Consider the following 13475-nt stretch of genomic DNA (forward strand, 5'->3'; position numbering starts at 1 on the left):
ATCATGCGACGTTCAAAGTCACTCAAATCACCTTTCTTCCCCGTACTGATGCTCGGTTTGAACTGCAGGAGATTGTCTTGACAATGTCTACATGCCTAAATGCACTGAGTTGCCGCCATGTGATTGGCTGCTTAGAAATTAAGTGTTAACGAGCAGTTGGACAGGTGTACCTAATAAAGTGGCCGGTGAGTGTATACGACATGCAAACATAAATGCAATTTATTTAAACCGCAACGGTTTGCGTGTACATTCGAGATAAAACGCGTGGTGTACGGACACGTGCACTCGGCTGCACGGTGTGTTCACCTGCGCGCACTTCTTCCTGTGCTACTCAACTGCCTTTCTCTTTTTTTGGCTTCCAAGTGTGTTTGCTCGAAACTGGGAAAGTCGCCCAGTCCTCTCCGGCAGGTTAGAGCCACACCTGGGGGGGACATCGGGGACGAGGACGGCAAATGCGGTAAATGAAACGATTAAACCAACGCCCGCGGTTCCCCTTTCGGGCGAAGAAAGACGGCGCGGCGTCTTTGACGCGGTGTTCGCTTTAGATCCGTCCGAGTTCGGCGGTGTTCCGTCGCGTCGGAGCTAGCGGGGCGAGCAGCGTTTAGCTAACTAGCCGCTTCCGGGAGACAACCTTCACGCGCAGGTAAGGAGAGTTTCGGGCTGCTCTCGGGCGGATTCCGTCCGGTTGTTTTACCGGGGAAAACACGGCTGCTTTTATATCTTGTGTGTGTGTGTGTGTGTGTGTATGTGTGTGTTTTACAAAGAACGAAAACAAAAAACCCAAACCTCGTGTTTAATGTAATACAGATGTATCGGTGGGGAAAGTGAGGCGCCGCCCACAAGGTGCGCAGCGCCTCGTGAAGGTGAAGCCGAAGCCACGTCGGGTGTTTAAAAAAAAAAACAAAGAAAAAAAAAAAACCGTGACACCGGGCCACGCGACCAGGTTCCGGCTCACCGGGAGCACCTCTCCGGTCCGCTCGGTCCGTCCGGTACGTCACGTCGTGGTGCGAGTGACTGGGATCGAAGCAGCAGTCCGGAGAGGGGGGAGAGGGGGGAGGGAAAACACACACACACACACACAGTTATTTCTATAAATAAAACTAGTAGTTGATGACAAATGAGAAGCCGTGATGGTGGGGATTTGTGTCAAAATGGTAGAAAGGTCAAAGTCTGTTTATGTAGCACACTGTTATATTTAAGCAATGATACTTTTATTGTATGTTTATCAAATGTGGAAATATACAGTCAAGCAACATTGTATAACATGTGACATGTAACAATCAAATACATCCTTTAGATTATATCGACAGTAACCGTTATTTCCATTATTACCATCATACCATGGTCACTTAGTTATTTTACTTTAGTAAATAAAAGGCACAAATGTTAAAATGGGCCATATTTGTAGTAGTTGCGTGCGGCTGCAGTTACTTCAAAGATCAGTCTTCAAACGCACTTTATTCCTTTTATACTCGTGTACTATTTTAGTCCAGTTGCATCACCATCTTTAGAACTGATTTATTTTCTTATTTTAAGCCGGTCATTATGAAGTCCAAGCGAGATAGACGAAAGACCACACAAGAGTTTAAAATAACCAGAAACGTGGGATTTGGAGGAAGCATCTTTGAGCGAGCGGGGGGGGGACAATCAAGGTTGTGGTAGTTAATGGCAAAGCAAAAAAACACACAAGTGGGGCAATGCGACGAGACTGTAGTTGGAGTTGAGGTCAACCACTCGACACTCCCAAAGGATCTCAAACATCTGACCTACAGCTAACGTGATCTAGAGGACGATTCTTGGCGCTTTTATTGTCACTTTGAGATGTCACGTTGCCACAAACCAAAAGAGGGAGAACTTAAACAACCCAAAAGACACTTTAAACTCAAATGCACAATGGAGTAACATTGAACAAAGAGTAGAATACTGCTCTGCATCAGAAGAACCCAAAACTCTATCAAACCCCCAGAGTCACGGGACTTGGTAACGCCGCAAACCACACCAGTCCCGAACGAACACCATGCCTGGACTTCCTCTCGCCAAAGTGGATCTTTTGATCCCAAACAAGCCCCCCAATTGGTCACAACCCGGGTCGGACAAAGGAGCGGAGACCACACATGAGTTTTAACTAAAAAGAGGCCAGTGTGGTATCAAAACTTGCCCGGTGAGCCGGATCTCCACCCACGGGTCTCCTACAGGTGGAGGTCCGTCCACGGAGGGCCGTCACAGGGTGTCTTTGCGTCGTGGCGTTGTTGGACGGTGGGTTGTGTGATGCAGCCCTTTACTCTGATGTAATGAATCCTAGCTTTTGATCTTGATTCATGTCCTACACAGTAATGATTAAGTCCTATTCGCCTCTGGGTAACCATATGATTCCTTTTCCCTTTCACGTGGCTCATGCACTAATTCCCGTACGTCACTAGAACCAGACCATGGTGTAACACGGAGACACACCTCCTGTCTCGTGGTCTCCTGGAGGAAGGATTTGTTTGGCGACGCTTCACCTGCGCCCGTCCAGGGTGTGGCCCGGGTGGCACATGTGACTCACCCGCGAGTGATTTCGGGCTCAGCTTCGAGGGAACGCCGCCTCCTGTAATCCTCTGCGGGGGGGAGGGGGGAGGGGAGTGGAGGACACTGCGGGGCCACAGACATTTCCCCGCGGGAGCTTAGACCGTCACATGATTACGAGCCATTTGGTTTGGATCAAGCGTTTGCGTTGCTGGTGGTATTGAGGCGCTTTGGTTGTTGTTGTTGTTGTTTTCCTGTTCCGCTGTGTTGGTTTCACACACATGAACTTTAACAATAGTCTGAACATGTTTCCTTACGTGTGGGATTCCGGTGAATTCATTTTCTTGCCGTTGAGCAGGATTAGGATTAAATACATGTACTTGTGATGTTAAGGTTGATTAATGGTGGTATAAACTCTCAGGGAAACTTTTAAAATGTTTCTTAACAGTTTTGGAGGGCTGTAATTGATGATTAGTTGGTTTGTTTTTAATTTACTAGTTAATAATTTAGTCTACTTAGGAAATACTAGAAAATAATCGGAAATAATGAAAAGGCAAAGGCTCTAAATAGTAAATCAACTCATCGATTGACCGAACTGTTTCACACGGAGGGCCTAGAAGAAGGACGTCTATCGGCGTGGCGGCGCGCCCTTGAGCAAGGCCGGCGTGTTCACTGGCGCGTCGGTGAGGAAGCGACGGGCAGCCTTCTCCAGACGCGGCGAGCAGGAGGCCACCAGTAATCTCCAGGGTCGCCGCCTGTCTTCCTGCGGAGGTGACCTCTGCTCTAAAGAAGACGTGACTGCGCGCCACTTCCTCACAAAGCAAATGACGCTCCTTGGAATACGAGGGGATGTGAAAGCGTCTCGTTGACAAGAACCAGCCGACCGCTCGGCAGGAGGGCGGCGAGGCATTTGGAGGAAAGTGCGTTGTGGGGTTTATCTTTTATAGTTCCACACTCTTGCGCCACGTCGTTGTTTGATTTCTAAATAAGTGGAGCACAGCCGTGTTCCAACCGTGCTGCGTGACCCCCCCCCCCCCCCCCCCCTAACCCCGCCTCGCCCCCCTCCCCCCGATCCATCACGAGACGAGGTATCACCTGTACGGAGACAAAGAGACGCGCACATCTCCAGGAGTGTTCAGTCAGTCGTCCGGCTCCTCACAGGACTTCACCTGTGGTAGTGCAACGTCAGCAGTCCGAGTTGTGTGTGTGTACACACACACACACACACACTTTCCTTTCACTCTGCCTAGTTACACCAATTTCCCCACTGCATTACTCACATCGGTGCAGTCATAGCCAATAGACATCCCAGCGTGTGCACATAAGTGTGTGTGTGTGTACACACACACATGGATTATTGTGACGGTGTGCTGCTGGGGAGGCAGGGCTCTGGTTTCATTCAGGCTTCAGGCGGCTGCGAGGTAGGAGTCTGGTGTTTGCGTGCGCTGGCTGCTCGGCGCTTGACAACAAAGATCTCATCTCGGGTGGGTCGCTCTGAGGCGGTTAGCGTTGGATGTGTTAGGATGAAGACGTCTCTTTGTGCCTGAGACCTTGGATCGGTTTTTGTGTAGAGAAAGGAAAGTAAATATGGTGAGTTCATCGTGGTCGCTTTGTTTTTCTTTTCTTTTTGCGTATGTGTGGAAATGTGCCAGATAATATCTTTCAGTACTGCTTTGTGTTTTGGGTCAAAATCATGCATCTGAAGGTGATTTTATTTCTGGACCATGCTTGTAGAGGGGTTCAGCACCAAACTCTTTAGATGTCTTAGAGGTGCATATATCCTGCTGTATCAAAGCTACTAATCACAACCAAATGGCATTTTTTGCTCCCAGCCGTAGTCAGCAGTTAACAAATCCATACTCGAGTGGTTTTAATGGCTGCGATTCCTCTTACGAGCTAGATTTTATGGGATGTAACTCAATGTATTGGGACACTTTATGTGTCTATTTAGTGGGTGTTTTAATTCATAATTGTGGTTTCTCCAAAGAATGTGATTCTAATCAGCTTTCTCCTCATGAGAGAACTAAAGGAGATTAGGAGCCGTACAAAGAGATGGAGACTGCTGCCGAATGGGCGCCAGGGGTCATTAGCGATGGGGGTTTCATTTCTGCCCGGTTCATTCTTACTCGGGTGTAGTGCCATGCCTTTGTTCCCTCACATTAGCAAGGGTTTGACTTTAGTCCGTTTTTCTCTTGCCTCATTTCACAGAGTTTAGCCTCTTTCAGTGTGAAGCCTGCTGACTTTTAGCTGAGGGGAGAATTCCTTTTGTCCCTCAGGAAGTCGGCTGAAGGGAAGCAGCTGCGGCCCACTGCCATATTGCTTCTGCTGTGCGGATTTGTCATTTCCTGTGCAGCTAGCCGGTAGGAAGTCCCAAATTTGGCACTCGCACTCAACCTTACCGTGTTTCTCCTTCAACAGAAAAACCCAAAATGAAGACAGGAAGACTGTCGACTCCGGATCATCGCTTCATTCTCACAGCTTGAATGGATTCGGACATGCGGACGTAGACGTGCCACCTGACGCGATTTTATTTTTTGAGGATATAAACGGCTGCTGACCATTTCCAGAGTAGTCCGGACCGACCTCCTCCCGCCGATGGCTACGACGGACACCAAAGTGGCGTGCGGCGTGGGCGCGGCGGGCCTTTCGTGGGCGCGGGTGTGCAAGGAGTGCGGCCAGCAGCACGAGGGCTCGGACTGCCACCTGTACGAGTACCAGGACGAGGTGGACGACGAGCTCATCTGCCACATCTGCCTGCAGCCCCTCCTCCGGCCTATGGACACGCCGTGCGGCCACACGTACTGCTTTCACTGCCTGAGCAGCTTCCTGAAGGAGCAGGACTTCTGCCCCGTGGACCGCCTGCGGCTGCAGCTGCACCAGTGCCGTCCCTCCAGCCTGCTGGTCAGGAACCTGCTGGACAAGCTGAGCGTGGCGTGCCCCCACTCGGCAGAGTGTCAGCAGCAGATGCAGCGCTGCGAGCTGCAGCCTCACCTGCACCACAGGTGAGACTCCCCCGGTGGGACGCTGCGAGGTCACGGCTCCAGTTTCAGTGGAGATGGGACAGACCTTTGACAAGGCTGACAAAGACAGGGTGTGTTATTGTGGATAGGAAGGCCGAATAACTAATCCCCTCTTTACCTAAAACAACACGTGATCAATTATATCTTGTGTTTTTAATTGAAGCGTAAAGATGACTTGCGTATACTTCTGCGAGAGACCTATCAATGTTCTCTCACTCAGCAAAAAGCTGACTAGTGTGCTTCCCAACTTGCCTTCAGAGTTGGAAGAATGTCCAACTCACATAAACATTCTGCCCACCGCTAACATAGGATCTAACGTGTCAGTCATGTCCTTCTCAAAGACTGTTTTCCTCCTACCTGGTAGCTCAGGAACCACTAATGATTGAGCTCCAGGAGGCCTGCGGGTCAGTCCACTTGTTTGTCACGTGGCCGGTGTGGTGCTTATCATCCCGGGGGCCGTGACGCAGGCGGCTCGTGGGTGGCGGATGGTGCTGCTGCAGCCTCTCTGTGCAAACAACCAGGAGACAAAGTTCAGGCGTGAGGAGCGAGCAGCAGTCCCAGCACTCTGACTGACTTAATCAGACTCCACCTGTCTCCACCGGACACCCTGCAATGCAGCAGAACCGTCCGCTCATCTGCATTGTGCTCCCCCTCTGAATCCTGTGCATAAATGGTCTCTTCTGCATCCTCTCAAAAAGCTTTCTCAACCTCAGTTTCTTTGTATCCGACACTTTCCCCTTCTGATAAATATCGCGTGTTTAAAATCACTGGTCAGTTATCAGCTACGTCATTCTCTTTACCGGTTTCCTCCTTTTTCCCCATCTCGCCTCAGATGTCCTGTCTTTAGAAGACTGAGGGAGGAAGCGGAGAAGAGGAAGAGGCCCTCGTGGAACGAGCTGAAGGGGCGTAAGGGCGACGGGGAGACTTCTGGCGATGCCAAACATTCAGCAACACAGTCCCGAAATCCCACCAGAGATCCGCCTGAGCCCGGGCTGATTAATCCCGCCTATGAAGAGAGTGAGGATGGTATGAACTCTTATTTTAAAATAAAAATGTTTATCTTACTTACAGCCACCGTATCGTCCACTCTCTGTTTTCAGTTTGTGCTGCAGCACGACAGCAAGCAGCTTTCTGTTTTCTTTGTACAGACAAATTAAACCACCTTCATGTAAATGATCTGCAATGGGAGTAAACTCTAGGCCAATCTTAGATCATTGGGTGCTGGTCGAGACACACAGACAGGAATTGGTGATGTTTCAGCCTCAAGGGTTTTTTTTTTCCGAGTCCGTCACAAGTGAATCATCAGCCAGGTCGTCAGATTGTGAACTAGCTCACATATGGTGTCATCTCCTCTGAAGCACCCTGCAAGCCAGGGCCAAGGGCAAAATCCCCAAAACACCTTGTTGCCAGGCAACTGGCAATCAGTGTCCGCAGGAAAGTTTGCCTTTTGGTGTCATCAGAATCACAGTTTTAATCCTATGACTCCTGTTGGCTGTTGGCATATATATTTTTTATATAGACTTTATGCCGTTTTACTGTTTGTGGTACTAAAAAGATTCAAGTTAACTGGTATAAAATATCTTCCTGTTCATTCCGGTCAATACCGAGGTTGATATCCTTGGTGTGTTCGAGAGTTTATTATGTGACAAAGAGAATGGCTTCATGACGTCAAACAGCCAAACCACTTTGGTTTTATTTGGTTAGCGAACGTGAGTCTTTGAAAGGCTCACGTTCGTTAACCTAATAAAATAAAGAAATGGGGACGCCGTGCGCTCGTACAGCAGTGAGTGTTTTAGGAGTCTAAGGAGTCAGTGTGTCTGTGAAGCGGGGGGGGGGCGAGGGGGGGGGGGCTCTGTGCGACCATCTGCTCCGTGGACCCGTAACAAGCAGCTGTGTTTGTTCCCTCCAGACAACGCCCCCCTGCGGTCCAGCCTGGTGGCCGAGGCCATCGTGGTGGAGCTGTTGAGAGGGGAGCCGGAGGAGGACCTGGGCCTCCGCATCGTGGGGGGGAAGGACACACCGCTGGGGAACATAGTCATCCAGGAGGTCGTCCGAGACACGCTGGCGGCCGCCGACGGCCGGCTGGCCCCGGGGGACCACATCTTGGAGGTGAGAGCGGCTCAGAGAGTCACGCCTCCCCTCTGCACACCCAACGCGGGGAGGTCAGACGCGTCATTCAAGCGGACATTCGAGAAAAACGAGTTCTAGCGCCGTGGTAACGAGGCGTGGTAAATATTCCCGGGGTTGAACGTGCGTAGGCAGCTTGGCCTGGTTTGTTGTTGTTGTCGTCGTCGTCGCTGGTTGGACTTGTGACTGAGAGGGCACACCTCCTAGCGAACGACGCCGCCTTGGATCTGTCCTCCGATTCGGATCCGCTCCACAGTTGAACGGGTTCTTCGCCGGCCCTTGCTTCCTGTCTACACCCGGCGTTTATTGCTTTAATCCCCCCCGTATGCCAGATGCCGACAAGTCTTAACTTTTCCAAGTAGTTACCTGGAGTCCTGACATGTTCAAACACTTCTGGTTTCCTCAGAGGAGAATGGAAGGGCAGAATACCCCCCCCCCCCCCTGAAGTTCCTCATAACAACCTCGTCCTCCCTGATCGTGTGTCGACCCGCCGGGTTCTCCTGGAATGTGGTATCACCGTAAACGGACCTCCTCCTAAATGTTGCTTTTCCTCCAGAGCCAACCAATCCCAAAGTCGAATGAAGACAAAAACCTTCTATCCAAAATGCCGGTGTGAAACATTAGCTGCAGATTACGTTTTTTTGGCTTTGTGGAAAGCTGGAGGGTGTAAATAGATCCTCTTCCCCTCAATCCATGTATAGGTTTTGATAAAGGCTTAATTTTACATTAGTTGTTTTAGGCAAATGTATATTTTTGACATGTTATTTTAGAGAACAGAACGTGGGAGCTGTTGATACATTGTAGCTTTGATTTGTTCTGTTCATTCTGATGCAGGAAATACAGTTACATATAGAGGTCAGACATGTTGGACGCCAGAAATTGAAATAAAGTCACAAAAACGAACATAATCTTTCTGTGGTGTCAGCTTGAAAGCACTACTTGTTCCAGGCCGCAGTCGCACTGACCCGTGGCCTCTTGTCTCCGTGGCGTCGTGTCTCCAGGTGAACGATGTCAGTCTGGCTTCCGTCCCGCACGCCCGAGCCATCGCGGCGCTCCGCCAGCCTTCCCTCCTCCGGCTCACCGTCATGCAGGAGAAAGGGTTCAAGTCGAGGGATCGACAGTCCGACCATCACGCCTCCTCCTGCCCCGCTCCCGCCGCCCCGCAGCCCTCTCCCAGTCCCCACGGCAACGCCCCCTCCAATCCAAACCCCGGCGCGGTCCTCCAGGTGACGCTGATGAAGAGCCTGCGCACCGAACCGCTCGGCATCAAACTCATCCGCAAATCGGAGGAGAGCGGGGTCTTCATCCTGGACCTGCTGTCGGGTGGTCTGGCAGCCAAAGATGGAAAGCTGAGGAACAACGACAAGGTGTTGGCCATCAACGGACATGACCTGAGGCACGGTACACCGGAGAGCGCTGCCCAGATCATACAGGTAGAGTGAAATACTGTATAGTTGTGTATGTAATGTAGATGTTGTGTTGGTACATTTAGAGAGTTACAGTTACTTGGTTGGCACGGTATTGTACCAATGGACTTTTTTCAAACTTATTTTAAATGAAACTGAGGTTGAGAAACAAAGAAAACACACCGTATGCAAACGTGGGCATTCCAAAAATCCTATGTGAATATGTGGATATAGATCATAAAAAGATGATTCCGCTGCAATAATTTTTCCAACCGTCAGCTCACAAGCACCTGAATGCCAATTTGCCATCAAATATGTTTGCAATGGTCTAACATTAAAAACGCACAAGAAGTTGCATCATTCATCACATTATGCGAAAGTGATCAATAAGAGCAAACAAGATGCTGACCAACGAATACTCCAAGCAGTCGGACTGCTGATTTTACCCCTGTGAGGTAGATAGAAAATGCCTCGGCCTCAATACAAAGCGAACAAAATTGATCTCTCACGAGCTTACCCAACAAATGTGCCCATTTACATGATGTTTTGGCCCGATAGTGGCAGCAAAGGCAGATGTCACAGGGTCACCAGATCCAATAAAGAAATCCACTGGGGACCATGAATGGCAACAGAAAACGACCTGAATCTTTGGGTGGTTGTTGACCAGATGTTTTGCTCAGGTAGAAGTGGAAGAATGGTCAAAATCTCCATAGACTCCACTTCCAGCGGGATAAAAATTTATTAATATTATTATTATTATTATGAAGTCGATTGTCAATCTAACAACTGGCTTGGAAAATGTTTATCATCCCACACCTGGGCGAGTGACCATTACATCCATAATTAATCCTTGTGTATGTATTTTCTGTCGGCGTGCGCACCCAGGCGAGTGAGGTGCGCGTGAACTTCGTGGTGATGAGACCTGCCGACGCTCAGGAAGACGGAGCGAGCGGCCGAGAGGCGCCGCACGGCCGAGCCAACAGGAGGGCGCCGGAGCCGCAGTACTTCAAGCGCCGGTCCACCTACATGAAGGTAACGGCGGCCGCCGTCCTCGCCGAGCCAACCCAGCGAACACATCTCCAGCGTTCAATCCACGTTTATTTTGACCCCCGCCAGCTGTTTCCCCCCCCCCCCCCCCCCCCACTGGACTCCTTTGTACGCCACGAACCCACGACGCTCCTCCTGTCAGTCACACTCGGTTGTACATTACAACGCCAGGAAACCCTTCCCCCCCCTTGGTTGGGGGTGAGAAGCTTTGAGAGCAGACACCTGCGTCGTTGAGCGGAGATGAAAGCCCTCTGGCCCTCTGGCCTGATCAAAAGGCCCCCGGGTGCTGCTCTCTAGACCGCTGTGGGCCGCCGGCTTGTTTTTTTTTAGCTCGCTGCTTCGGGTGGCCGAGGATCAAAGCCAGTAACAGTTAGCTTTCGCCTGGAGAGTCGGGCCACTTCGTCTTGCTGGGGGGGGCGGTTGGGGGATGGGATCCCTGCTGGGGGGGCTTCCCCTCTGAAGGGTCCACAGACTCCACGGAGAAACAAGGGGGCCGAGCCGGAGCTGTCATTTTCCACACATCTTTCCCACTACGAGAGCTCGGTGTTGATCCTCACACGTTGGCGCTGTCCTTACCTCTCGGCTCCTTCTCAAATGCTTCACATTTGTTTCTACTAGTGGTTTTGTTGTAGGAGTCACTTCCGCCAGAGTCCTGCAGAGGCCAAAATGTGTGTGATTTGTCGAACAAAATACTATAAAACTGATTTTATTTTGTTTAATCCTGTCACGGCCTCTTGAACGAGGCAGCATTACGTTACAACTGCTAACTTTACGCCGGGGTTCCCCTCGCTCGTTGCTCCCTGAAGGATCCCCCGGGCGGGTTTTCCAGCCAGGAGAAGACTGTGAGTCTGAAGAAGGAGCCTCGGCTCTCCCTGGGCATCACCATCGCCGGGGGGAGGGACTGCCGCAGCCGTCTGCCCGTTTACATCACGAGTGTGCAGCCTGTCGGCTGCCTCCACCGCGACGGCACCATCAAAAGAGGTACGAAGCGGCATCTGGTCATGTGTGAAGAAGGATTTGTTACTGCAAGCTTTGTACTTTGCAGTTTGTCTTTGTAATGTTATGAATCGCGGCAATAAAAGGAATGCCATAAAATTGTGAAAAATATATTCTTTTGTTGTTAATCTTTTGTGTATTTTGCCAGACTAAAGATATTTACTCTGCTTAGGACTTTTCCTTCCATCAACGGAACAATTGATTAACTAACTGTTGCATTCTCTAATCTAAATGCACAGGAAAAGTGTTTATTTTGTGGGGAATATTTGAATAATTTGGAACACTTTAACACCATTTATTAAGTGCCCTCTTTTTATCTCCATCACGTCCATCAGAGAATGACTTTTTTTGTGTGTGTGTGTCTTTCACTTGTTTTTTTACACCAGAGGTCCTCCTAAACACAATGTATTTCTCCTCTGGTCCCACCTTTGGTGCGTGTGTCTCCCCAGGCGACGTCCTGCTGAGCATCAACGGCGTGGACCTGACCCAGTTGACCTACAACGAGGCAGTTTCTGCGCTCAAGACTCAGACGGCTCAGTCCCAGGTGGCACTCCGCGTCATCCAGACCCTCTCGGAGGACTTGGAGGAGGACGCCGAGGCCGCCAGCCAGGACCAACAGGACGCCGCGGACGACCCGCGGGACGACGCCCTCAACTGGACGCCGCTGTGGACCCGCTGGCTGGGGCTGCCGAGGTACGGCCCGGACTCTGCTCCTCCGCTTCAAGTGCGCTCGAGGTCATTAGGATGCGTGAGACGACTGATTTTATTTTTTTGTCTTTACCTTTGGCTCGTCTCAGTCCCATGCACTGGTGCCGGGACATCGTCCTGCAGAAGACCAACAACGAGAGCTGGGGCTTCAGCATCGTCGGCGGCTACGAGGAGAGCCACGGCCAGCAGCCTTTCTTCATCAAAACCATCGTGCCCGGCACGCCCGCCCACTTCGACGGGCGCCTCAAGTAAGTGAAGCGCAAAACGTGCCCCCCCCCCCCTCCCAAGTCTCGTCCCTCCTTGACGTTTTAACGCTCCGTGCTTCCCTGCAGGTGCGGCGATGAGATCGTGGCGGTGAACGGCGCCACCACGGTGGGAATGAACAACTCCTCCCTCATCCCCATGCTCAAGCTGCAGAAAAACAAAGTCACGCTGACGGTGGTGTCCTGGCCCGGGAGTCTCGTGTAGCCGAAAGCGCGCCCCTCCCCCTCCCCCCCCTCCCCTCCGCCCTTTTTTCTAAGTCTCGGCAGGATGTTTGTCTCCGTGTCCTCGCACACTCAAAGAGCAGATGTTTGCACGAAATGGGATTGATCAGGGTGCAACGATGATGACGACAATCAGTGAATTGTGTTCTACGGACAAACGACTTCTTCTGAGTACTTCTTTTTTTTGGGCTTTCCTTTTAAATAATGCCATCATCGGAGGGATTTACGTAAACGCCGTCCCACGATGAGATGTAGCGCTTACGATGTATCTAGACATTTGAGATGAAGTATAAGTATGTAGACTACTTGTAGAACTAAAATAGCTGCTGGTGTATGGACTCATGCCAAAGACGGAACAACCATCCTCTCCTGTAGCTTTTGTACCTCTAGTGTGAATTTATTTTTAATTTTAAACTTTTAAAACGTGCATCAGAATGATGACACAAATTAAGTTAAATTGAGTCCAAATCGAGGCAAAAAAGCTGCAGCTACGTGAAGCGACTCTGGTTTTAACAGGGTGGAAACCTTTGGTTCATTTTCTTAGTCGTTAGGAAATAGACTTTTATATTGTTGTTTTAAAACTGTGAGCTGATGATCTTGAGAAGCATTGCATAATGCTAAATGGCTTCCATAGGTGTGTGCCTTGTAGATATTGAAGGACAAACCAGAATGTATACTTGCCTTACATTTCCACTGTACCAAAGCGTGTTTCCCGTCATTAATCTTCTCACGACACGAACGTAAGGACAGATTTGTTCACATAAATCGGTGTTACTTCGTTCCTTTTATGTGTCAACACGCTCACAGTGGCCTTTCTTGTGCATCACTCGAGACAAGACTTATTGAATAATTCAAAATTTGTTTGCGATTGGCAGTGGAATACAGTGTATACAGTTGGTGATGTGTGTATTGGCCTGTTTTATTCTGCTCAATAAAGTCATAACAAATGACACTGTGCTTCTGTTTATGTGGTGTAGGAGATGAAGTATTTCCGATTGTCTGTGATAAGAAAAAAACAAAATGGTGAAGAAACTGGAGCGTACACGTTGAAGTTGCGCTTCACGAGCTGGTTTCGATCTCCTCTGTGACCGTTCAGAGGGGTTTAGTAGTCATGCCATGTTCTCTGGTAAAATACACATTGCATTTATGAACTGCAGGACGAGTGCAAAGGATTGAAAACA

General features: G+C 50.0%; 1 protein-coding gene across 3 annotated transcripts; it reads left to right on the forward strand.

Annotated features, from left to right (window-relative positions):
- Positions 1 to 279: 279 nt before the first annotated feature.
- Positions 280 to 13246, forward strand: lnx2b (ligand of numb-protein X 2b). Of its 3 annotated transcripts, none has more exons than XM_037461743.2 (10): positions 280 to 643; positions 4924 to 5507; positions 6358 to 6551; positions 7435 to 7634; positions 8654 to 9085; positions 9944 to 10090; positions 10912 to 11086; positions 11551 to 11794; positions 11899 to 12057; positions 12142 to 13246. In XM_037461743.2, exons 2-10 carry the CDS (start codon positions 5101 to 5103, stop codon positions 12275 to 12277), a joined length of 2094 nt encoding a protein of 697 aa, XP_037317640.1. In that variant the 5' UTR covers positions 280 to 643; positions 4924 to 5100; the 3' UTR covers positions 12278 to 13246. The 3 variants fall into 3 exon arrangements, with proteins under 3 accessions (XP_037317640.1, XP_037317642.1, XP_037317641.1); XM_037461745.2 differs by having other exon boundaries at positions 280 to 457; XM_037461744.2 differs by lacking the exon at positions 280 to 643 and adding an exon at positions 3861 to 4095.
- The last annotated feature ends 229 nt before the right edge of the window (positions 13247 to 13475 follow it).

The sequence above is a fragment of the Pungitius pungitius genome, chromosome 2 (genome assembly GCF_949316345.1).
Source record: "Pungitius pungitius chromosome 2, fPunPun2.1, whole genome shotgun sequence".
Taxonomy (NCBI): Eukaryota; Metazoa; Chordata; class Actinopteri; order Perciformes; family Gasterosteidae; genus Pungitius; species Pungitius pungitius.

What these genes read in the sequence shown, in the direction of transcription:
- lnx2b (XM_037461743.2), top strand. Translation starts at nt 5,101, where the DNA reads ATGGCTACGACGGACACCAAAGTGGCGTGCGGCGTGGGCGCGGCGGGC. An exon ending in CGGGGGACCACATCTTGGAG is followed by an intron (nt 7,635 to 8,653) that starts GTGAGAGCGGCT and finishes TCGTGTCTCCAG; the next exon opens with GTGAACGATGTCAGTCTGGC. An exon ending in CACTTCGACGGGCGCCTCAA is followed by an intron (nt 12,058 to 12,141) that starts GTAAGTGAAGCG and finishes GCTTCCCTGCAG; the next exon opens with GTGCGGCGATGAGATCGTGG.